Source organism: Kogia breviceps, chromosome 8 (genome assembly GCF_026419965.1).
Source record: "Kogia breviceps isolate mKogBre1 chromosome 8, mKogBre1 haplotype 1, whole genome shotgun sequence".
Classification (NCBI taxonomy): domain Eukaryota; kingdom Metazoa; phylum Chordata; class Mammalia; order Artiodactyla; family Physeteridae; genus Kogia; species Kogia breviceps.
In genome coordinates this window covers 95,955,372-95,978,601 of record NC_081317.1, presented here as the reverse complement: position 1 = coordinate 95,978,601, position 23,230 = coordinate 95,955,372, and the positions used below count along the sequence as shown (strand labels likewise).

Here is a 23,230-nt window from a genome sequence, read left to right as displayed (position 1 = left end):
GTAATCTAAAAATTTATTAATTGAAATGCAAAAGACAACTCTGATAAGATAGGCAAACAATAAGAACAGTTAATTCAGAAAACAAATGACATATGATTATTAAACTTAGTTAACTCAACTTCAGTTCATAAGATTAGGTGAAACTTGATACATAATGATGTTATTTTCCCATATATTGTCAGAGATTTATAATATTCAGTGTTGAGTGGTAGACCAGTGATTCTCAATAACATGTTTAATGAGGTCCCCGTACTGACCTGAGATGGAATGTATAGATAATGTAAGCAGCTCACACACATAATTAAAAAAATCTTTAATAAAACAAAAAGAAGGTAATTTATGGCAAAATAACTTATTTCAATATATAATTTTCCTGCTGTGATCATTAAAATATAAATAAGTTAGTATTTAAGAGAAGTAAGAAGACTAGAAGCCATTCTACAAAGTAAGTAGTAGAAAATAAAAAACAGGTGGTATAAGGGGATATTAGAATAAAACCTAGTATTGGGTTAGTAATAACAGACCAGATTTATTTGTATATGATAAGAGACTGAGACAATAGCCTGAATTGAAGAAAGGGTAATATGCCAAGGTAAATTTTCAACTGAGCGGAAGTGGTATTCTCACAAATGAGCCATGCCTTATTTATTTATTTATTTATTTATTTTGAGGCAGAATAATTCTCTACTGGGATGTGGGAGAGGGTGGTGACAGAGTAAATTGTAAGATTCAGTTCTCATTGACACCAAGTCAAACCGAAGTTCTCTCTTACCAGTAATATACTTGAAAATGCAGTGAATGTAATTAGACTTAACATAACTTTTTTTTTCTTTGTTTGATGGATACCATGTAAAACAGAATTTATTAGAATTCCTCTAATTTTAGGTCAAAAAACCTTGTACTCGAAAAGAATGTATATATATGTGTGTAAAGTTATGAGTTTTGTGTATTCCAGTGTAATAGATCCTATGCTAGTGTATCTCATGCATCTTGTCTAACAAAGTCTGGTGGTTCCATACAAAGTGGTACACAGAATTGCCACAGAAAGTTCTAAATGGCTTGAAGGAGCTGAGTTCCAGTGTCCTAACTTCTGTATTTCTTTATAAATAAGTTAATGTGTATAATGTAAGACTAATTTGTTGGTACAGTTGTGTCTTAGTACAATGTAGAGGTAGTTTAAAAATGTATTAGAAGTGATCTTAATTTCAGATTGATTTTGTATATTTTTTGAGAATTAGTGATAATATAAATATTAAAATATGTGGCTAAGGAAGTGTCCTTGTGCAGGTAATACACATAATTGGAGCTCTATTAAGATGTGCTACTGTGAATAAATAGGTACTTGTGATTTGGCTGGGCAGTATCTGTATTTTTGAGAGTTAGCTGTTAAAATTTAAGAATACACATTCTGTTGGACCTAGAAATTCTACTTCTTGATACCTATCAGAGAGATATTTATTGCACAGAGAAGAAATCTTCAAGAATGTTGATTGCAGCATTGTAGTATTTTAGGAAAATGCTCATGAAAAGGAAACTAAATAATGGAAATTCATTTCACAGAATATTATGAATTAAAAGGAATGTCTTGATGTAGAAAGATCTTTAAGGCCAAATTAAGTAAATAAAGGAAATATGTATGAACCTATTTACATAGAACAGTGCCAACAGAAAATACTGTGGTCCCGTTTATGTAAAATAGCAACAGTAAGCAAAACTATAGTCACAACTCTATTTCTGTATGTAAATATATTTTGTGGAAGGTTACATATCAGCAGATAACTATGGCTACCTCTGTGGAAGAGAATGGAATGGGTCCAGGGAAGGAGGACTTTCGCTTGGGGTGTATCACTTCAATTTTGTATGAGCAAAATGTATTCATATATATATATATTTTTAAGCCCCAGCTGAGTCACTTTGTTCATCTTTCAGTTTTGTGAGCTCTGTATAGCAGGGTTGATGCTGTAATATGAACTTGTTGAAGATTCACCAAGAATTTTATGATATTTTGTCAAAAGACAGGAAAAGTCTGAAACAGGAATTTAATAACCTAAATAACCTAGCAAACTTGTTTTAGCTAGGTTATGTGATGAGGATGCATGATAATTGAGTTAATTGAGAAGCTATTAATTGTGAAATAAAGTGGGGCAGTTACAAAATGAAAACAATAGGCCCTGCAGAATAAAGTAAGGTTTTATTCCATTTTGGGGTATCAGTTGCTTACTGATACATTTGGTGGGACAGTTGTTAGGCACAGGATGATTCATTTTAAATTACAGAGCTGATTTCCAACTGTTTGAGGTAGAAGTGCTCAAAACATCAGGCCTCAAACATAGGACCAAAACCACTGGAATTAACTATGGTAGAAGCATTTTGATGGCACTTTACAATTTAGTAATAATGTCAGCAGTATCCTATTTAGCATCTATTCATTAGGGTAACACTTTAATTATTGCATCAAAGTGTTTGCAGAAGGGACAATAATAATTAAGTGCTTATGTTGAAAGCTTTACATATGTCTTACCATATGATCCTCACAACTGTCCCACGGAGTTTGGAACTATTAGTATCTTCACTTAACAGGGTAAGAAACTGAGGGTCAGAGAGGTTAAGTAACTGTCCAGTGTCACATAGCTAGTGGCAGACTGGGATTTCAGTCCCAGCAGTCCGACCTCAGAGCCTGCATTCTTAGCCTGTACCCTTAGAGTTGATAACCAGCTTGCTCATGAACCTTATCCCCCGGCACTGTCACCTTGTTTTTTATGGTTCTCTGTCTCATTGAATGTCAACTTCTTTTCATCCAATTGCTGAAGGCAAAAGTTTATTAGACACTCCTAATACCTCCTTGCAATGCATTCAGTCCTCAATCCAGTCAATCATTAACTCATTTTACATTTACCTCTTGAATAGCTCTTGAGTCCTTTCACTTCCTTCTACTTCTAACTCAACTAACCTCAGCCAAACCTATTATCTGTTGACTGGACTGCAGCTTGTGCCTGGAAGTGTCTAGCCCTGTACACTTTGGCATGGTCTCCAAGTATAGAAACGAATCCTCCCCGCTGGTTGTATATGTGTGTTTATACAGTACTTAAAACTCTCTCAATGGTTACTCCTTATTTCTTAACAGGGCCTGTAATGACATTATCTGGCTGGTGCTGACCTCTCCTCTCATTGGGTACTCTTCGTCTTCTTCTGGCATGACTATTTTGATTTCTCCTATGTTGTTCCTGCCTGTAATCCAGCACCCCCCTCTCCCCCAATACTCATCTTCCCAATCTCAACTCAGATAGCACTGTCTTGGATAAGCTTTCCCTGACTATCCCGGTTTGTCCCCAGACCATATCAGTTCTGGTTACAAATTACTGTAGCACCGTTCAGAGCATGTAAAGCATTTTGAATTGTATATTTCTGTGATTTTTTTTTAATTGATGTTTGTCTTTCCTTTTTAGACTATAGTTCCTTCACGGCTGAGCGCCATAATGTGTACTCAGTACATTTGAATGAATTAATATATAGTCTGAACCACTTGGTTTTCTTCTGAGGAAACTAAAGCATGAACAGTGTAGCACAGTCTCATTTTTCCTTCAAGTGTGGAGTTAGATTGCTGTTTACTAGCTGAAGGTAGTTATTTAACCTTCTCAAGTCCCAGTTATTTTATCTGTTCCACAAGGATAAAAACAGTACCTACCTCTTAGGTTGTTTTGGGGATTACGTAAGTCAATAAATGTAAAGCGCTGGGAACAGTGTTCAGCACATAATAAAGGACTCAATTAGTAGTAGCTGTTGTCATTAGTATTGGGACCAACCCAAGGTCATTCAGCTGTTTAATGCAGAACCTGCCCTAGAAACCAGTTCTCCTTCATGATTTTCTCCTAACTGAGATCATTGGGAATTCTTGTAAATTTATTCTGTGAGCCTAAATTCGTTGAAAAATGGGTTTGCGCAGTTTCTTGCAGAGAGAAGGCATGCACACATTTTGTTGTCTTTGGTATAACCCAATTACAAATAAGGATTACCCCTTTCCCTCTCCCCCTCAACCCCCTCTCCCTCTCCCCCTCAACCCCCTCTGCCTCCCCACCTCAACCCCCCCCTCCACTCCCCCTCCCCCGTCAACCTCACCCCACCTGGTGGAAGGCATTTTTGTTATACAAGGAAATTTGAGTTTCTTTGGGGAACCAGAAAGTCGGGTCCAGGTTTTAGAGGAATATCAAATTAAAGTCTTTGAACTCGGTTATTTTGGAAATAAGAAATAATTAAAGGATTTTAAACAGGGGGTGAATTCTATGCATGGAATTGGTTTTAGAAAATTGATCCTACTGCAGCAATTGGAATGGGAGGCTGGATTTAGATGATGCTCTCTGATAAGATTAGGGAAGTTAGGAGGGAGAGCTGGGCTTTGTAGGAGAAAGAATGAACTTCTATAGATTCAGGTTGAATTGCTTGTTGGAGTTCTAAGTGGAGGTGGCTTCAGGTTAAATACATGGGACAGAGCCAGGAGAGAAACCTAGGATGAAAATACTGAAAGCTATGTAGTATGACAAAAAGAGTATTAACACCTAGTGTACTAGCAAAAAAGCTGATCCCACAATGCTTGCCTGTGAGAAGGAATTGTTAGCTATTGTGTACTTCTGTATATATTGAAGATGAAAAACTATATTTTAAATAGTATTCTGTAATTTAGAATTTTCACCAGTAAGCATGGCCTTCAACTAGTTAGTCTGATTTAATGATGTAAAATTTAGTAAAATGTGGCAGATTACTTTGGTGGTGTTTAAGGAGAGAGGAGTTGAAGGGAACATGCTGTTATAAAGTTCTTCCCTAAAAGGCTGTAGAAAAGTGGTGAATATTAGGCATCAGATTGATTTTATAAATATATATACCACTTCTTCAAAATTATGCTTGAAAAAGAAGGTAAACATGAAAATTAGGATAAAGCTCTTGAAGTGAACCTCAAGGTGGTGGTAGATTCCTAAGTCCCAAGTCAACTAGCTGTGTATACGGGAGTCTGTACCCTGAATACGTCACTAACTCAAATGACCTTTTTTTTTTCCCCTTAACTAGGAATTGTGGTGCTTGGAATAAACAGAGCTTATGCCAAAAATTCATTGAGTACAAATCTTATAAAAATGGTGAGTGTAAAGATTAAACTGTTTGTTTCTAATATTAAGATACAGTGTTGATATCAATCTGAAAATGATTTTTCCCCCTTTTCCTTCTTACCCTTCCTGTTTCTGTTTAGCTTTCAAAAGCTGTGGATGCCTTAAAATCTGATAAGAAAGTACGGACCATAATAGTCAGAAGTGAAGTCCCAGGGATATTCTGTGCTGGTATGTAAGTAGATTAAAATTTTAAATCGAGTCTAATTTTTCCTTAGTAGTAGCCTATTTTCCATTATAAAGTGTTTGTGGTTTGAATTCCATTACCTACAATTCCTTTTTGTTTTTTTACTCTTTTACAAGAAAAAAAAATGCTTTGTCAGTATTAGAAAGAAACCTTTGCTGCATGTGGAAAAGTTGTTTTGGAAGTTGAAAAATAATTTGAGCTGTTAAAATATATATTTGTAGTACATGAATAATATTTATGAAAGATGAGCTGTGCAGGAAAAATCACGTCTCCTACTCACAAGTGTGCTCTGTATTAAAAAATGCTTTAATTGACTAGCAGTAGCTACTCCAGTATGGAATGTTAAATATAGACATATGCTTTCGTGTTTGTAGTCGTGCCCACTCAAGTATGTGTTCACGAATTGTACTTTTAAATTGGTATCTACAGCAGCGGAATGTTTTTTCTGCTTGAACTGTGTTGCCAAAAGCCAAAGATGAAGTTGTCTTGCATTTTCCATATTTGTAAATATTTCTAAGTCATGAGATTGAATGAATCTGTTTCAGTTAGTCAAAAATGTAGATGATTAAATGATAAAAGATAAAAAATGCTGACAATATACCGGATCATTATAATTTACTAATAAGTAAATGAAGGCAGACGTTGACTGAGGTGTTAAAAAATGTTTTTTCAATAAAACTATAAATGGGATAATCCATTTGAGATAATCAGACATTTGAGGGAACAACATACAGTATTTTATTCATTCAACAAGTATTTTTTGAGCATTTAGAGTATACCCAGAGCACTGCTGGGACTTGGAGGAGTATTTCTAAACAATGTTTTAAGAGGTATCTTAGTTGAGGCTGATGTTCTTCAGTTTCATTGTTAAAAGTCCTCAGATTTGGGCTTCCCTGGTGGCGCAGTGGTTGAGAATCCGCCTGCCGATGCAGGAGACACGGGTTCGTGCCCTGGTCCGGGAAGATCCCACATGCCGCGGAGCGACTGAGCCCGTGAGCCATGGCCGCTGGGCCTGCGCGTCTGGAGCCTGTGCTCCGCAGCGGGAGAGGCCACAACAGTGAGAGGCCCGCGTACCGCAAAAAAAAAAAAAAAAAAAAAAAAAGTCCTCAGATTTTCCAAGGTTCCAACACCATAGCTTCCACCTTAAAATATTGCAAAATTTTATGGTATTTAGGAACATTCAGTGTAAATGAGTTATATTTTAGCTTTTGATATAATGTACCATACATAAAAGGATTAGTTTTAACTTGTTTGGCAGTCAAAGAGAGTAGGATTATTATGCTCAACTGCCTGGGCGATGACAATTTGCAGTACAGTCTTCTGCTTTTACATCTGTCCAACTCGAGTAACACCATCCTCCTGGTAGGATTGTTGGAAGCTTGATGTGACAATGTACATAAAGCACAGTGCAGTAGTCAATAAATTATAGCTGTTAATAGTTTTTATAAGGGCTTTACATATATTTAAACATTTTTTCTTAAGCAGTATGAAAAACTTGCACTGAGAGAATTAGAATTCTTGTATCTGTGACCTTAGGATCAGGTGACTGGGTGACTGAATCTAACTTCGTGACCCTTGGCTCTGAGGTCACTGCACTCAGGTCCTCTGAGGGCTGGTGAGGGGCTTATTGGGAAGACGTTGAGCAGTTTGGGGGCTTTTAAGGAAGGCCCAATTATGTGAATGTTTGAGGAGTGATAGTGATAGTGGCAGAATGAGGCTTCAGAAAGAAGTGTTGATTATAACTAGCATTACTGTCTTTCTGTTGGTAATGGGTTTTGTAATTATAACACTATAATGACTGGTAGAATTCTTTTTGTTTTACCTATTCCTTTGCTGCCCATTGGTTTTGTGTCTCCACATTACCGATGTTCTTTGGAAAAGGCTTTAATGCTTTAGCACAGTTTACAGCTATCTTTTATAGGTTGCCTTTTTGGGGACATACTAGGTAATATACCAAATGCTTTACCAGATTAACAAGTTAGCCTTGAATACTTTTTTCCAAGGGATTATCAAATCTATTTTCTTTGTTCTGTGTGCTTTTGCATGATCAGGATAATTTTTTCCTATGTTTTAACATAAGATTTTTTACCATATTTTGTCCAAAAAAAGTTTGAATTTTAGAAAAATTGGGGCAAATCATTTAAATAACTTAGAGTATATAAATAAAACCATTCTTTCAAATTTCTCTGAAAGGTTTTCTTATGTACATTTGAAACAGGCAGTTTAGTATGTCTGTTTTTATTAATATGTACACATATCATATGTTTAGATACACAGAATCTCTTTACATACTTAAAACGAATATTTAAACTTATAGCCTATAAAAATAGTAGTATAAAAATTCTCATTTTTTGGGCTTCCCTGGTGGCACAGTGGTTGAGAGTCTGCCTGCCGATGCTGGGGACACAGGTTCGTGCCCCAGTCCGGGAAGATCCCACATGCCACAGAGTGGCTGGGCCCGTGAGCCATGGCCCCTGAGCCTGTACGTCTGGAGCGTGTGCTCCGCAATGGGAGAGGCCACAGCAGTGAGAGGCCCGTGTACTGCAAAAAAAAAAAAAAAAAAAAAAAAATTCTAATTTTTTTTTCTTTTGACATTTGTTTTATCAATATAGATGCCAGTTTCTTTCTTTTTTTATACAGCAGGTTCTTATTAGTCATCAGTTTTATACACATCAGTGTACATGTCAATCCCAATCACCCAATTCATCACCTCCCCCTGCCGCCCCCACCACTTCCCCCCCTTGGTGTCCATATGTTTGTTCTCTACATCTGTGTCTCAATTTCTGCCCTGCAAACTGGTTCATCTGTACCATTTTTCTAGGTTCCACATATATGCGTTAATATATGATATTTGTTTCTCTCTTTCTGAATTACTTCACTCTGTATGTGTCTCTAGATCCATCCACGTGTCTACAAATGACTCAGTATCGTTCCTTTTTATGGCTGAGTAATGTTCCATTGTATATATGTACCACATCTTCTTTATCCATTCGTTTGTTGATGGACATTTAGGTTGCTTCCATGACCTGGCTATTGTAAATAGTGCTGCAGTGAACATTGGGGTGCATGTGTCTTTTTGAATTGTGGTATTCTCTGGGTATATGCCCAATAGTGGGATTGCTGGGTCATGAATACCAGTGATTTTTAATCTTTTGGGGTATGAGGTTTCCTTTTTAAGTTTTTAAACTTTCATGCACTTACACATTGTAGTGGTCCTATGTTGATTGAGAAGATGTGTGATGTCAAAATGCCACTCTGGTTACAGTAATGTATTTAAATGAATTTTCTTTTAGTAACCACAGTGATAATCTAGATACAGAAAAATTTGTATCATAGTTATCATGGCTGTGGACGAAGTTTTCTATACATCTATGCTTTCAGATACCATGCCATACCCTAGGCATGACTCCAGGTTGGGAATCGATGTTACGTTTTATTTCTTGTGGGTTCGAACATTGCTTCTGGGTTTATGGCTTACCTATACTTCTCTTAGAATGCTGAGAAATATCATTTTGATAGGCAAAGCTCATTGTGAAGCACTGGCTACATAGGTTATATTAGAGATTGGCCTGAATGTGTGCTGTCTCCCCTGCATACTCTAGAAATTATTTTTTTATTCATTTAAAAATTTTATCTTGTTTTTTACGTATACACAAACACGTGCACACACAAAGAAAAACTGAAATAATTTTGCTATTTCAAAATATTTTGGAGTCAAAATTTTAATATATTACCTATAATGAAATTATGAAAAAGACCTTTTCACTAAGCTATTGCATTGTAAGCAAACGTTTAATCCTAGTCATCTGTTTATTTTTGTTCTTTCAGTGCTCTAACACTAAGTAGCAAAGTAGATATGTATTGTTTTTATCATGAAAATTTTATGAGAAATTTCTGAGACAGGATTTTTTCTCTTGAAATTCCTGGAATAGAGTATAAACAATTCTTGGTAATTGATTTCTGTGTGTAGAACTCTAAATTGAGTGTTTCACTGAATTATACAAGTGTAGGTTTTTTTAAAAAGTAAAGGTACTTTTGCTTCTGCTTTTGAGTTCTGACTAAAAACTTCTCACTAAAATTGTCAATGTGCTTTATTGAATGTTGTATTATTCAAATGAATGTAGATGTCATGACATGGTTAGATATATGGAGGCCTCTGACTAACAAAGTTATCTAGTCAGTATTGTTTCAGAATCTTAGGTTAAGTTACATTTGTGTATTTGAATGTTAGTCCCCCAGAGAGTTTGATAAGTAAACTGAAAGGATAGATAATCCACAAATTTGTATTAGTTTAGCATAGGGTTGTTTTCTTGGAAATAAAAAAAAAAAATCTGTGTTATAGAGGTATGAATTACTTGCAGTAAAATGTACCAGCTTTAGTACATATGTAATTGATTAGTTTTGACATGTTTAAACCATGACGACAGTTATGATATAGAACATGTTTATCCCTTAAAAAGCTTTCTTTTTTCTTTTTTAATTGAAGTATAATTGACCTATAATAATACTATGTTAGGTCCAGGTGCACAGCATAGTGATTCATTCTATCTATATACAAAATGATTACCATGATAAGTCTAGTTACCATCTGTCACCATACAGTTATTAAATAGTATTGACTATATTCTCCATGGTGTACATTTCATCCCTGTGACATTTATTTTGTAACTGAAAGTTTATACCTCTTAATCTCCCTCACCTATTTCATTCATCTCCCTACCCTCGGCCCCTTTGGCAACCACTTGTTTGTTCTCTATCTATGACCTTGTTTTTGTTTGGTTATGTTTATTTGTTTCATAGATTCTACATATCAGTGAAATCATGCAGTATTTGTCTTTCTTTATCTAACTTATTTCACTTAGCATAATGCCCTCTAGGTCTTTTCATGTTCTTGCAAATGGCAAGATTTCATTCTTTTTCATGGCTGAGTAATACTCTGCTGAACATATAGGTATATGTGTCACATTTTCTTTATCTATTCATTTATCAGTGGACACTTAGGTTGCTTCCATATCTTGGCTGTTGTAAATAATACTGCAGTGAACATATGGGTGCATCTATCTTTTTGAATTAGTGTTTTTGTTTTTTTTGGAAGGATCCCAAGGAGTGAAATTGCTGGATGGTATGATAGTTCTGTTTTTAGTTTTTTGAGGAACGTCCGTACTGTTTTTCATAGTGGTTGCATGAATTTATATTCTCACCAACAGTGCACAAGGGTTCCCTTTTCTCCACATTCTCACCAATACTTGTTATTTGTTTTCTTGTTTTTTAAAAAATAATAGCCATTCTGACAGGTGAGAGGTAATATCTCACTGTGGTTTTGATTTATGTTTCCTTAATCATTAATGATTTCATGGATCTGTTGGCCATCTGTATATCTTTTTGGAAAAATGTCTATTCAGGTTCTCTGCCCATTTTTTAATCAGGGCATTTGTGTTTTTGATGCTGAGTTGTATGAGTTTTTTGTATATTTTGGATATTAACCCATTATCAGATATATCCTTTGCAAACATATTTTCCCATTCAGTAAGTGCTCTTTTCATTTTGTTGATAGTTTCCTTCACTGTGCAAAAGCTTTTTAGTGCCACAGTTGATTAAATCATTGGCCATTAGTGATTGAACTCAATCTCTGGTTCCTCTACCCTCCCCAGAGACTGAGGGGTGGGGATAAAAGTTCCAACCTCTAATCATGGCTTGGTCCTTCTGGTGACCAGCCTCCATCCTAAAAGTATTAAGGGGCCCTCCAGCAGTTATCTCATTAACATAAGCTCAGGTATGGTTGAGAGGGGCTTAGTATGAATAAAAATAGAAAATACTTCTATCACTCAGGAAATTCCAAGGGTTTTAAGAGCTCTGTGCCAGGATCCCATGACAAAGACCAAATATATTTTTATTATATATTATAAAGTATATCCAATTCTTTAAACACCATTTATTGAAGACTAACTTTTCATCCATTGAATTATCTTAGGACCTTTCTAAAAAAATCAGTTGACCGTATATGTTTGAGTTATATCCAGGCTCTCTATGCTCTTTACTGTCTCAGTTACTGTGTACAGTCTTGAACATGCTTGGCTAAATTTATTCCTAAATATTGCATATTTTTGATGATACTGTAAAGTGACCTTTCTTAATTTAGACTCCTGATTTTTATTGCTAGGCTATGGAAATACAATTGATTTTTATATGTTGACTGTATCCTGCAACCATATTAAACTCACTTTTTAGTTCTAGGAATTTTTTTTTGTAGATTCCTTGGGAACTTCTATGTAGATATTCAAGTCATCTGCAAATAAAAAGACAGTTTTACTTCTTCCTTTCCATTATGTTGGCCTTTTGTTTTATTCTTATCTTATTACATCAGTTAGGACCTTTATTACAGTGTTGAATAAAAGTGGTGAGAATGTTAGGGGGAGGGCATTTAGTCTTTCACCACTAAGTATAATTTAGCTGTAGTTTTTTCATTTATGTACTTTACTAGAGTGAAAAAGTCTCTATTCCCAATTTTGTGAGGGTTTTCTGTTTGTTTTTTAAGTCATGAATTGGTGTTGAATTTTATCAAATCTTTTTTTGTTTTTGCTTTTGTTAAGATGATCATATAGTTTTTCAGTCTTTTAATATGGTGAATTGATTGATCTTCAAATATGAAACAACCTTGTATTCCTGGAGTGCACCCTTCTTGATCATGATCTATTATTGTTTTTATATATTGCCAGATTTGATTTGCCAATATTTTGTTGAGGAATTTTGCAACTTTGCTCATAAGGGAAATTTGTTTGTAGCTTTCTTTTCTTGCAGTGTTTGTGTTTTTGGTGTCAAGGTACTGCTGGTCTCATAAAATGAATTGGAAAATGTTGCAATTTTGTTTCTTCTGTTTTGCTGGAAGAACTTGTGTAAAGTTAGTATTATTTCTTTGTTTGGTAAAAAGCACCAACAAAACCATCTGGTCTAGGAGTTTTCTTTGTGGGAAGATTTTTAACTATGGATTTAATTTCTTTAGTAGATATAGGACTATTCAAGTGATCCATTTCTTTTTAAGTTTTGATAAATTATGTCTTTTAAGGAAATCATCTGTTTTATCCAAGTTTCCAAATTTATTGGCATGAAGTTGTTCATAATATTCACTTATTATCCTTTTAATGTCTGTTGAATCTAAACATAGTGATGGTTCCTTTTTCATTTTCGATATTGATAATTTGTGTCTTTTTTCTTAAAACTTCTGTCAAAACATTTATTATTTTTCTTGATCCTTTCAAAGAACTGGCTTTGGTTTCATTGATTTTTTTTCTTTTCTTTTTCCTATTTCATTAATTTTTAAAAATTATTTTCTTTCCTCTATTTGCTTTGGGTTAAATTTACTTCTCATTTTATAGCTTTTTAAGGTGGAAGCTTAGATCATTGATTTTAGTTCTTCTTTACTAATACAAACTTTTAGTATTATAACTTTAATTTCTTCATTTCAGCATGCCAGAGATGCCATTAAAAATGGCTCAGAGTACTCACGGCCTTTTTGTGGAACTAATAATTATTGGTTGTTGCTAATTCATTTCTGACTGTATTTCCAGTTTAAAAAATACTACCTAAATAATATTTTATGTTCTGTAGATATTATTTTCTTTTTAAGAAACAGGAAGTATATGTTAGTAATAACCTGCTGACTCGTCTCTCTGCTTCCATTCTTGCCCCACTATACATAGTACATTCCCCACAGTGCAGCCCAAGTAATCTAAAAAATAATCACTTCATTCCCTTACTTCAAATAATACTCAGAAATAAAGTGTGATGGGCTGAATAGTGACTCCCAAAGATGTCCGTGTCCTAATCTCTGAAACCTGTGTATGTGTGATCTTACAATGCAAAAGGGACATCACAGATATGAATAAATTAAAGATCTTGAAATGAAGAGGTTATCCTGGATTATCTAGTGGGGCCAATGTAAAGACAAGGTTCTGTATAAGAGAGAGGCAGGAGGATTAGAATTTGAGAAGAGAAATGAGGATGGGAAGAAGTTTGCAGGGAAGCGGCCCTGAGCCAAGGAATGTGGACAGCTTCTGGAAGCAGGGAAAGGCAAGGAAACTCGTTCTCTAGAGCCTCACGAATACAGCCCTGCCAACCCATTTTAGACTTCTGACCTAGAACTGTAGGATAATTCCACTAAGGTTGTAGTTATTTGTAGGGAAATTGATACCAAATGTATAAGGTCTTGCTGCTCTGGCTGCCTCACCTTCTCCTGCTCCATCTCTAACCTTTCTTGCCCTTGTCCATCCCACTTGGTCCTGCAGCCCTTGTTCTCTGTTAGACAATGCTCATTCTCCTCTCAGTCTACTCAGTTATCCCTTTGCTTGGTCTCTGCTCAAATGTCATATATCCTTAGAGAGTTGTTACCTTGCCTTTTTCACCAAAACAGGCCTCCTTACTTCTCACCCTCTGTTACATTTTCCTATTTTAGCCTCATCTTTTACTTCTTAGTTCCTGAATTTATTTTTTACTTGTTTGTTATCAATCTGCTTCTTCTGCAGATAAGCTCATTCCCTGGAATTGGGACAGGTGCCCATTATCAGAAGAGTGCCTAGTCCATTGACAAATAGTTCATGGGATGAAGAATTGAAAAATTTTGGTTGTTAGGAAAGTAACATTGGCAAAGATTAAATAAAACAAGCTTATTTTTGGATTCAGTACATATACAGGTGGCTTATAGGATGAAGAGACAGCTGGCCTTGGCTGTTCTCCTTTAGCGCCCCCCTCTCCAGGCCTGCCCAGTTAGGTCATGCATCCTTTGGTGGGGAGGGAGCATTGGAAGGCACCGAAGGCCACAAGAGGTCCTAAGTGTAGAAGGCCCCTCTTCTACAGGGGAGGGGCCGGGGGAGTATAAAATTAGCCCATGACCCTGGGTCAGGTTCGGTAGAGCACCAGCACCTAGAACGGCAGAGCTAGAAATATTAGAAAGAAAACTGAATTTTTATTAGTCTGCTTCTGGCAATTGATATTTAGCAGCACAGTTTGCTTTCTGAGAGGGTCCCTTGGGAGCCAGAGTTAGTCTAGACTAGGGTTAGGGAAACTTTTTCAGTAAAGGGCCAGATATTTTAGGCTTTGTGGACCTCTTACAGTCTTTGTCATACTTTATTAAAAAAATTTCTTTTACAGTGCTGTAGATAAAAGTAGACTGTTTTTAGCTTGAGAGCCAAGCAACAACTGGGTGCAGAGTGGTCTGCAGGCTGTACTATTCTTACCCCTGGTCCAGATTCGATTCTTTTTTCTCCTCTGCTTGGCTGAGTCCATTTCCTGAGACCTGGCCCCTCACCTGTAGCTGGAGAAGCCAGGCTGAGTTCCATTGAGCTCCACAGGAAGATATTAAGATGCCTGACCTGTGGAAACTGTGTTGTGTCTCTTAACATACTTTAAAAGTGCATTTTTCTCTTGTGCGATTGATGAATAATCCTGCAGACAACTCTGCAACTCACAGTTGTACAAATATTTTGTTCACTGATATGATCATTTGGACGAATGCTAGATTTGAAGGCCACTACCAGTTAGGATTATTTTGAGGTTTAGGGTTCCTGGAAATCTCCTGATTAGAATTTCCATTTGAATAACTTAGGACTTTGGAGGGCGAAATAAGATTTGAGAGATGGAGGTAGTCAGTATTTTCATATTCTCTAAAATAAAAATAAAGCCAACATGATTAACACGTTAAGTAACAATATAATTTATTCATTTTAAAATCTGTAATACTATTATAGACTTGTTATCTCTTCCTAATTGTAAACCTCTGGTCATTCTCTTTTCTTGAATTCTATGAAATACCTCTGTAAATTGGTTTTGTTTTTCTACAGATAGGACAGCCCTTACTGGGTGTCTTTCTTAAAGTGTTGTTTTGTCCTAGCAGGCAGTTATTCTCCTGGAGGATCTGCTTGACCCTTTTGAGGCTTGTTTTTAAAGTTTCTGATGTCTTTACTAAATGCCTGGGGTGTTCTGTACATTTGCTTGCTTCTTGCTGGTCATATGTGAACATCAGGAGTTGTTCAGTCCACAGCTCCCTGTTGATGTTCTTTCTTTGATAATTACCTATGAAATGATAATTGCCTCAGCTTAAAGCTTAAGGGAACCCCATGCAGATTATTAGAGCTTTCTCTGTGAAAGGCTCTCTCCTCTCTGGTTCCCTGTCCTGCAAATTCCAGCCACCCAGCCTCCCCTGCCCTCTCATGTCCGTGTATCAGCAAGACCAGTGTTGTTCTGTTTAGATCTCCCTGCCTTGCACCCCAGCCTGTAAAGTGCCTTTAGAAAGAAAGCTGGAACAGTCAGTGGGCTCCCAGATCAGTCTGTCACTACCTGTTGATCAACTTCTGAAAGATATTTCATATATACATATTGAATGAAGAAGGGCTAGTAGTCCAGTACCACTCACTCCCCATAGTCAGAGATGGAAGTCTCCAGTTCCTTTAATGGTGAATGGTATTTAAGAACCAACATCTGGGTGCTAAACATGCTCATTGTTCCCTGGGTGTCTGCTTCTTGGCCCTTTTACTGGGCAGAGCTAAGAAATATGTAGATAAATAAATTAGATTTTATATATATACACACACATACTTATGTCAAGGTCTGTATATATTGAAAGCCGTGAGTTCATACTGATAACTCCATTTCCAGTTCACCACAGGATTCATTCTCATTCTCTCCCATTCTGTATATTTATTATATACAGTATATTTACTCAGTTGCTCAGTGCTATTGTAATGCAGAAAATAGTTTCAAAATTGCTGATCCATACCACTGTGATAAACACACTTTCTAATTAGAGTTTGATAGAGTATTTATGTCTTTAGACTGAGGGTATAGAGTAAAAATACTGTGTTGAAAAGTTATTTACGTATTTCCCCTTCAGTTAATTATTTACATTATTTCCCCTTCAGTTTGATTCATGTGAAGTAACATTAGATGTCCTCACTTTTGTTTGAGTATGTGAAGTATCAATACAATTTCAAAAGTCGAAACTCTTCATGGAAGTGTCAGTACTCACTGCCTCCCTCTAATCCCTTCGGATTCCCACCCTTGAAGGTGTTAATGAATCTCATTAGTTTCTAGTTTATCCATCATGTTTCTTTTGCAAAATTAAGGATGTACTTGTTTACCTGTTTCCATTCTTGTACAAGTAGGATTCTATACGTACTCTTTTGCACTTTACTTTTTTTCAGTTAACAATATATCCTAGAAATCATACCATATTAGTTTGTAGATGTGTCATGATAGCTAGAAGTGTGTTAATGAAACTTTCTCAAGATGGAGATACTCTCCCAGTTTGCTTGCTGATGAAACTGATCCTGATCCTGTTGAGAGGGAGAAATGACATGACTTTAGAAGAGAAGCCTTCAAGGACTTCCCTGGTGGTCCAGTTGTTAAGACACCATGCTTCCACTGTAGGGGGCATGGGTTCCATCCGTGGTGGGGGAGCTAAGATCCCACATGCCATGTGGCGCAGCTTAAAAAAAAAAAAAAAAAAGTCTTCAAGCAAGTCAGGGGTCCTGGATGCTGGGCAGAATGGAGGTTTTGGGTTTTGGTTGGTGAAAGGACACTTCACTGTGAGGAAGAATGAAGCCCTGTTTATTAGAGCCTTGAATTCTGATAAAATCCTTTTCTTTAAATGGGGAGTTGCTATAAATGACTTTGAGGAAAATTTGCTATATAGATTTTAAAAAACTAAATTTTTTTTAGAGCAGTTTTGGGTTCACAGCAAAATTGAGGGGAAAGTACAGAGATTTCCAATATACCCCCTGCCTCCACTTACGAATAGCCTCTCTCATTAGCAACATCCTCCACCTGAGTGGTACATTTGTTACAATTGATTAACCTACATAGTTACAAGTGAGTAACTTTACACAAGGGTTCACTCTTGGTGTTGTGCATTCTATGGGCTTAGACAGATGTAAAATGAAATGTATCCACCATTATAGTATCATACTTAGTATTTTCACTGTCCTAAAAGTCCTCTGTGCTCTGCCTGTTCATCCCCTTCACCCTCACAACCACTGATCTTTTTACTGTCTTCATGCTTTTACCTTTCCCAGAGTGTCCTATAGCTGTTATCATACAGTATGCGGCTTTTTCAGATTGTCTTCTTTCACTTAGTACAATTCATTGACATTTTCTTCATGTCGTTTCATGCCTTGATAGCTCATTTCTTTTTATTGCTGAATAATATTCCACTGTATAGACGTATCACAGTTCGTTTATCCATTTACCTACTGAAGGACACCTGGGTTGCTTCCAAGTGTTGGTGATTGTGAATAAAGCTACTGTACACAACTGTGTGCAGATTTTTAAGTGGACATAGTTTTCAACTCCTTTGGGTAACTGCCAAGGAGCACGATTGCTGGATCGTATGGTAAGAGTCTGTTTAGTTTTATAAGAATTTGCCAAACTGTCTTCCAAAGTGACTGTATCATTTTGCCTTCCTACTGGCAATGAAAGAGAATTTCTGTTGCTCTACATCCTCACCAACATTTGATGTTGTCAGTGTTCCAGATTTTGGGTATTCTCATGAGTGTGTATTGGTATCTCTGTTGTTTTAATTTGCATTTCTATGATGACATATATGTGGAGCATCTTGTCATAGGCTTATTTACCATGTACGTATCTTCTTTGGTGAGGGGTCAAGGTTTTTGGCTCAGTTTTTAAATGAATTGTTTTTTCTTATTGTTGAGCTTTAAGAGTTCTTTGTATATTTTAGATGATATTCCTTTATCAGATGTGTCTTTTGCAAATAGTTTATCCCAGTCTGTTGCTTGTCTTCTCATTCTCTTGACTTTGTTTTTTGCATAGCATAAATTTTTCGTTTTAATGAAGTCCAGCTTATCCATTATTTCTTTCAAGGATTGTGCCTTTGATGTCATATCTGCACATTGAATTTATAGATCAAATTGGGGAGAACTGACATCTTAACCATACTGAGTCGTCTTGTCCATGAACATGGAATATCTCTCCACTTATTTAGTTCTTCTTTGATTTTTTTTCATAAGTTTTGTAGTTTTCCTTGTGTGGATCTTGTACATATTTTGTTGATTTATATCTAAGTGTTTCATTTTTTGAGATGCTGATGTAAGCATTTTAAATTTCAAATTTCACCTGTTTATTATTGATATATAGAAAATAAGTTGATTTTTATATATTAACCCTGAATTCTGCAGCCTTGGTATAATTGCTTATTAGTTCCAGGAATTGTTTTGTTGATTATTTTGGATTTTCTACATAGTAGACAATCGTATCATCTGAACAATGACAATTTTATGTCTTCCTTCCCAGTCTGTATTACCTTTTATTTCTTTTTCCTGCCTTATTGCATTAATAAGGACTTCCAGTATGACATTGAAAAGGAGTGCCTTTTATCTGATCATAGTGCAGAAACTTCTAGTGTCTCATCTTTAATTATGATGTTAGCTGTAGGTGTTTAATAAATATTCTTAAGTTGAGGAAGTTCCCTTGTATTCCTAGTTTATTGAGATTGGGTATCATGAATGGGTATTAAATTTTGTCAGATGCTTTTCTTGTATTTATTAATATGGTAATTAATTTTTTTTAAGCCTGCTGATATAATGGATTCTTTTAATTGATTTTTGAGTGCTGAGCAGCCTAGTATACCTGGGATAAATCCCACTTAGATGTGTTGTTTAATTCTTTTTATACACTGTTGGTTTCAATTTGCTAATACTTTGTTGAGGATGTTTGCATCTGTGTTCATGAGAGATACAGGTTTGTAGTTTTCTTGTAATGTCCTTCTGGTTTTGGTATTAAGGTGTTGCTGGTCTCATAGAATGAGTTAGGAAGTATACCTTATGCTTCTGTACTCTGAAAGAGATTGTAGAAAATTGGAATACAGTTAACCCTTGAACAACATGGGTTTGAACTGTACAGATCCACTTATACACAGATATTTTTCAGTAGTAAATAGTAAAGCCCTATGTGGTCCGTGGTTGGTTGAATCCATGGATGCATTGGAACTGTGGGTCCAGAGGGCTGACTATAAATTATACACAGATTAACCTCTGTGTTGTTCAAGGGTCAACTGTAATTTCTTCTTAAAATTTTTGGTAGAAATTTACCACTGAACCTTTCTGGACCTGGTACTTTCTGTTTTGGAAGGTTATTTATTGATTCAATTTTTTAAATAGACATAGTCACATTCAGATTATCTGTTTCTTCTTGTGTGAGTTTGGGCAGTTTGCATCTTTAAGGGAATTGGTTCATTTCATATAGCTTATCAAATTTGTGGGCATAGAATTGTTCATAGTATTCTTTTTTGTTATTCTTTTAACATCTATGGGATCTGTAGCAGTGTCACCTCTTTCATTTCTGATACTAAAAACCATTTGTGTCCTCTTTCCTTTTTCCTTCATAAGTATGGCTAGAAGCTTGTTTATTATATTGATCTTAAGGAACCAGCTTTTTTTGTTGTTGTTGATTTTCTCTGTTGTTTTTTGTTTTCAATTTCATAATTTCTGTTTTATTATTTCTTCTGCTTACTTTGGATTTGATTTGCTCTTTTTCTAGTGTATTGATTTTAGATATTCTTTCATAACATATGCATTCGGTGGTGTATAAATTTTCCTCTAAGCACTGCTTTTTCTGTATACCACAGATTTTGATAAATTGTGTTTTCATTTTCATTTACTTCAAAATATTTTAAAATTTCTCTTGAGATTTCTTTTATTTATTTATTCATTTATTTTTATTGAATGAAATATTTTTAAAAATTCTATAGTGCTTGAGATTTCTTCTTTGACTCGTATTATTTAGAAGTGTGTTGTTTAATCTCTGTGTGTTTTGGGATTTTCCAGTTATTTCTCTGTTCTTGATTTCTTGTTGAATTCTCTTGAGGACTGAGAGTAGACATTGTATGATTTCTTTAAAATTTGTTAAGGTGTGCTTTATGGCCCCAAATGGGGCCTATCTTGGTGAATGTTCCATGTGAGCTTCAGATGAATGTGTATCCTGCTGTTGTTGGATGAAGTAGGCTATAAATGTCAGTTATATCCAGTTGATTGATGATGTTGTTGAGTTCAATTATGTCTGTACTGGTTTTCTGCTTACTGGATCTGTCCATTTCTGATAGAGATATATTGAAATTTTAATTATGATAATAGGTTCTTCTGTTTTTCCTTGCAGTTCTATCAGTTTTTGCCTCACATAGTTTGATGCTTGGTTGTTATATGTGTTAAGGATTGGTATGTGTTCTTGGAGATTTGACCCTTTTATCATTATGTGATGTCCTTCTTTATTACTGATAGCTTTCTTGGCTTTGAAGTATGTGTGTTTGAAATTAGTATAGCTATTCTTGCTTTCGATTAGTGTTAGCATGGTATGTTTTTCTCTATCCATTTACTTTTAATTTATATGTGTGTTTATATTTAAAATGGATTTCTTGTAGTCATATGTAGTTCAGTGTTTTTTTTTTACCAGCTCTGACATCTCTTTATTGCTGCATTTAGATATTGATATTCAGAGTGATCATTGATATAGTTGGATTAATATCTACCATATTAGTTACTGTTTTCTATTTGTTGCCCTTGTTCTTTGTTCCTTTTTATTTCTTCTCTTTTTTGCCTTTTGTGGTTTTCAAAAGGCATTGAGCATTTTATGTAATTCCATTTTCTCTCATTTCTTAGCATGTCAGTTATATTTCCTTTTTTTAGTTTTTTAAAAGTGTTGCTCTAGAGTTTGCATTATACATTTATGGTTAATCTAAGATCACTTTCAAATAATACTGCTTTATGGGTAGTGTGATACATTATAATAACAAAATAATCCTAATTCCCTTCCATCCTGTGTAATAGCTATTAATTGTTTCTCTTATATATGTTTATACACATATAGGCACACATACATATATATATGTAAGATATATCCATAAGTAAATATAATCAAATGCTATTATTATTTTGAACACATTGTAACCTGTTAGGTCAGTTAAGAATAAGAAAAGTAAAAGTTTTTATTTTACCTTCACTGACTCTTCTTTGATGCACTTTCATTATGTACATACAAGTTTCTGACTATATAATTTTCCTTCCCTCTAAAGAACTTTTTTTTTTTAAATATTTCTTGCAAGGCAGGTCTGTTGGCAACACATTTCCTCAGTTTTTGTTTATCTGATAAAGTTTTTTTTTTTTTTTTTTTTTTTTTTTTTTCTATATGCGGGCCTCTCACTGTTGTGGCCTCTCCCTTTGCGGAGCGCAGGCTCCAGATGTGCAGGCTCAGCGGCCATGGCTCATGGGCCCAGCCGCTCCGTGGTATGTGGGATCTTCCCAGACCGGGGCACGAACCCGTGTCCCCTGCATCGGCAGGCGGATTCTCAACCACTGCGCCACCAGGGAAGCCCCTGATAAAGTTTTTTAAAAATAAATGTTTTTATTTTATTTTTGGCTGCGTTGGGTCTTCGTTGCTGTGCGTGAGCTTTCGCTAGTTGCAGCAAGTGGGGGCTACTCTTCGTTGCAGTGCATGGGCTTCTCATTGCAGTGGCTTCTTTTGTTGCGGAGCACTGGCTCTAGGCTCATGGGCCCAGTAGTTGTGGCTCATGGGCTCAGTAGTTGTGGCTCACGGGCTCTAGAGAGGTGCAGGCTTAGTAGGTGTGGTGTACGGGCTTAGTTGCTCCGCGGCATCTGGGATCTTCCTGGACCAGGGCTCCAACCCATGTCCCCTGCATTGGCAGGCAGATTCTTAACCACTGTGCCACCAGGGAAGCCCCCCTGATAAACTTTTTATTTCTCCTTTGCTTTTGAAGGATAATTTCACAGGTACAGAATTCTAGGTTTGGTATTCTTTTTCTCTCAACACTTTAAATATTTCACTCCACTCCTTGCTTGCATGGTTTCTGAGGAGATGCCAGATGTAGTTCTTATCTTTGTTCTTTTATAGGTAAGATGTATTTTTCCTCTGGCTTCTTTCAGAATTTATGTTTGACTTTTGGTACTTTGAAAATATGCCTAGGTAGTTTTTTTTTTATTTGTTGGTTGCTTGGTTTTTGCATTGGTGTTCTTGGTGTTCTCTGCCTGGTTTTTGCTGAGCTTTCTGGATCTGTGGTTTGGTGTCTGACATAAATCTGGGGAAATTCTCAGTCATTATTGTTCCAGATGTTTCTTTTTCCTTTTTTCTCCTTTTGGTATTCCCATTATGCACATATTATACCTTTTGTAGTTGTCCCTCAGTCCTTTGATGTTGGTGTTCTTGCTTTTTGTTTTTCAGTCTTTGTTCCCTTTTTCAGCTTTGGAATCTATTGTGACATCCTCAAGCTCAGAGGTTGCTTCCTCAGCTCTGTCCTGTCTACTGAGAAGATCATCAAAGCCAGTGTTAATTTCTTTTACAAAATTTTTGATCTCTAGCATCTCTTTTTTGTTTCTTTCTTAGGGTTTCCATCTTGCATTGCCCATCTGTTCTTGCATGCTGTCTGCTTTATTCATTGGAGCCCTTGCATGCTGTCTGCTTTATTCATTATAGCCCTTAACAATTTGTTTCAAATTCCTGGTTTATAATTCCAACATGTCTGCTATGTCTGGTTCTAGTGCTTGGTCTGTCTCTTTAAATTGTGTTTTTGTGATTTGGTATGCCTTTTAATATTTTCTTGATAGCCTGATATGATGTACTGGGTAAAGCCTGTGAATAGGCCTTTAGTAATGCAGTAAGGTGCTGGGGGGAGGGGAAGTGTTCTGTTTTGCTATGATTAGTTCTCAGACTTTTAGTGAGCCTATGCCTCTGAACTGTGAACTTCACAAGTGTTTTTCAGGGTTTATTTGCCCCCTTAGGTGGGACTGGATGACTCGAGTGGGCTGGAGTTTGGTATTTCCCTTCCTCCAGGTCAATTAGGCTATGGTTTATCAGTTTTCCCTGAAGGCAGGCCTTGTTA

At 36.0% G+C, this 23,230-nt stretch overlaps 1 protein-coding gene across 2 annotated transcripts in view; it reads left to right on the top strand.

Annotated features, from left to right (window-relative positions):
* The window catches only part of AUH (AU RNA binding methylglutaconyl-CoA hydratase), a 169,613-nt gene that overhangs the window by 15,240 nt on the left and 131,143 nt on the right, over positions 1 to 23,230 (top strand). The window contains exons 2-3 of one of the 2 annotated variants that reach the window (XM_059071221.2): positions 5,059 to 5,126; positions 5,237 to 5,324. The exons of the other annotated variant lie outside the window; for it this stretch is intronic. Coding sequence (XP_058927204.1) covers positions 5,059 to 5,126; positions 5,237 to 5,324 — 156 coding nt within the window. The remainder of the gene's footprint in view (positions 1 to 5,058; positions 5,127 to 5,236; positions 5,325 to 23,230) is intronic. 2 annotated transcript variants of the gene reach the window in all.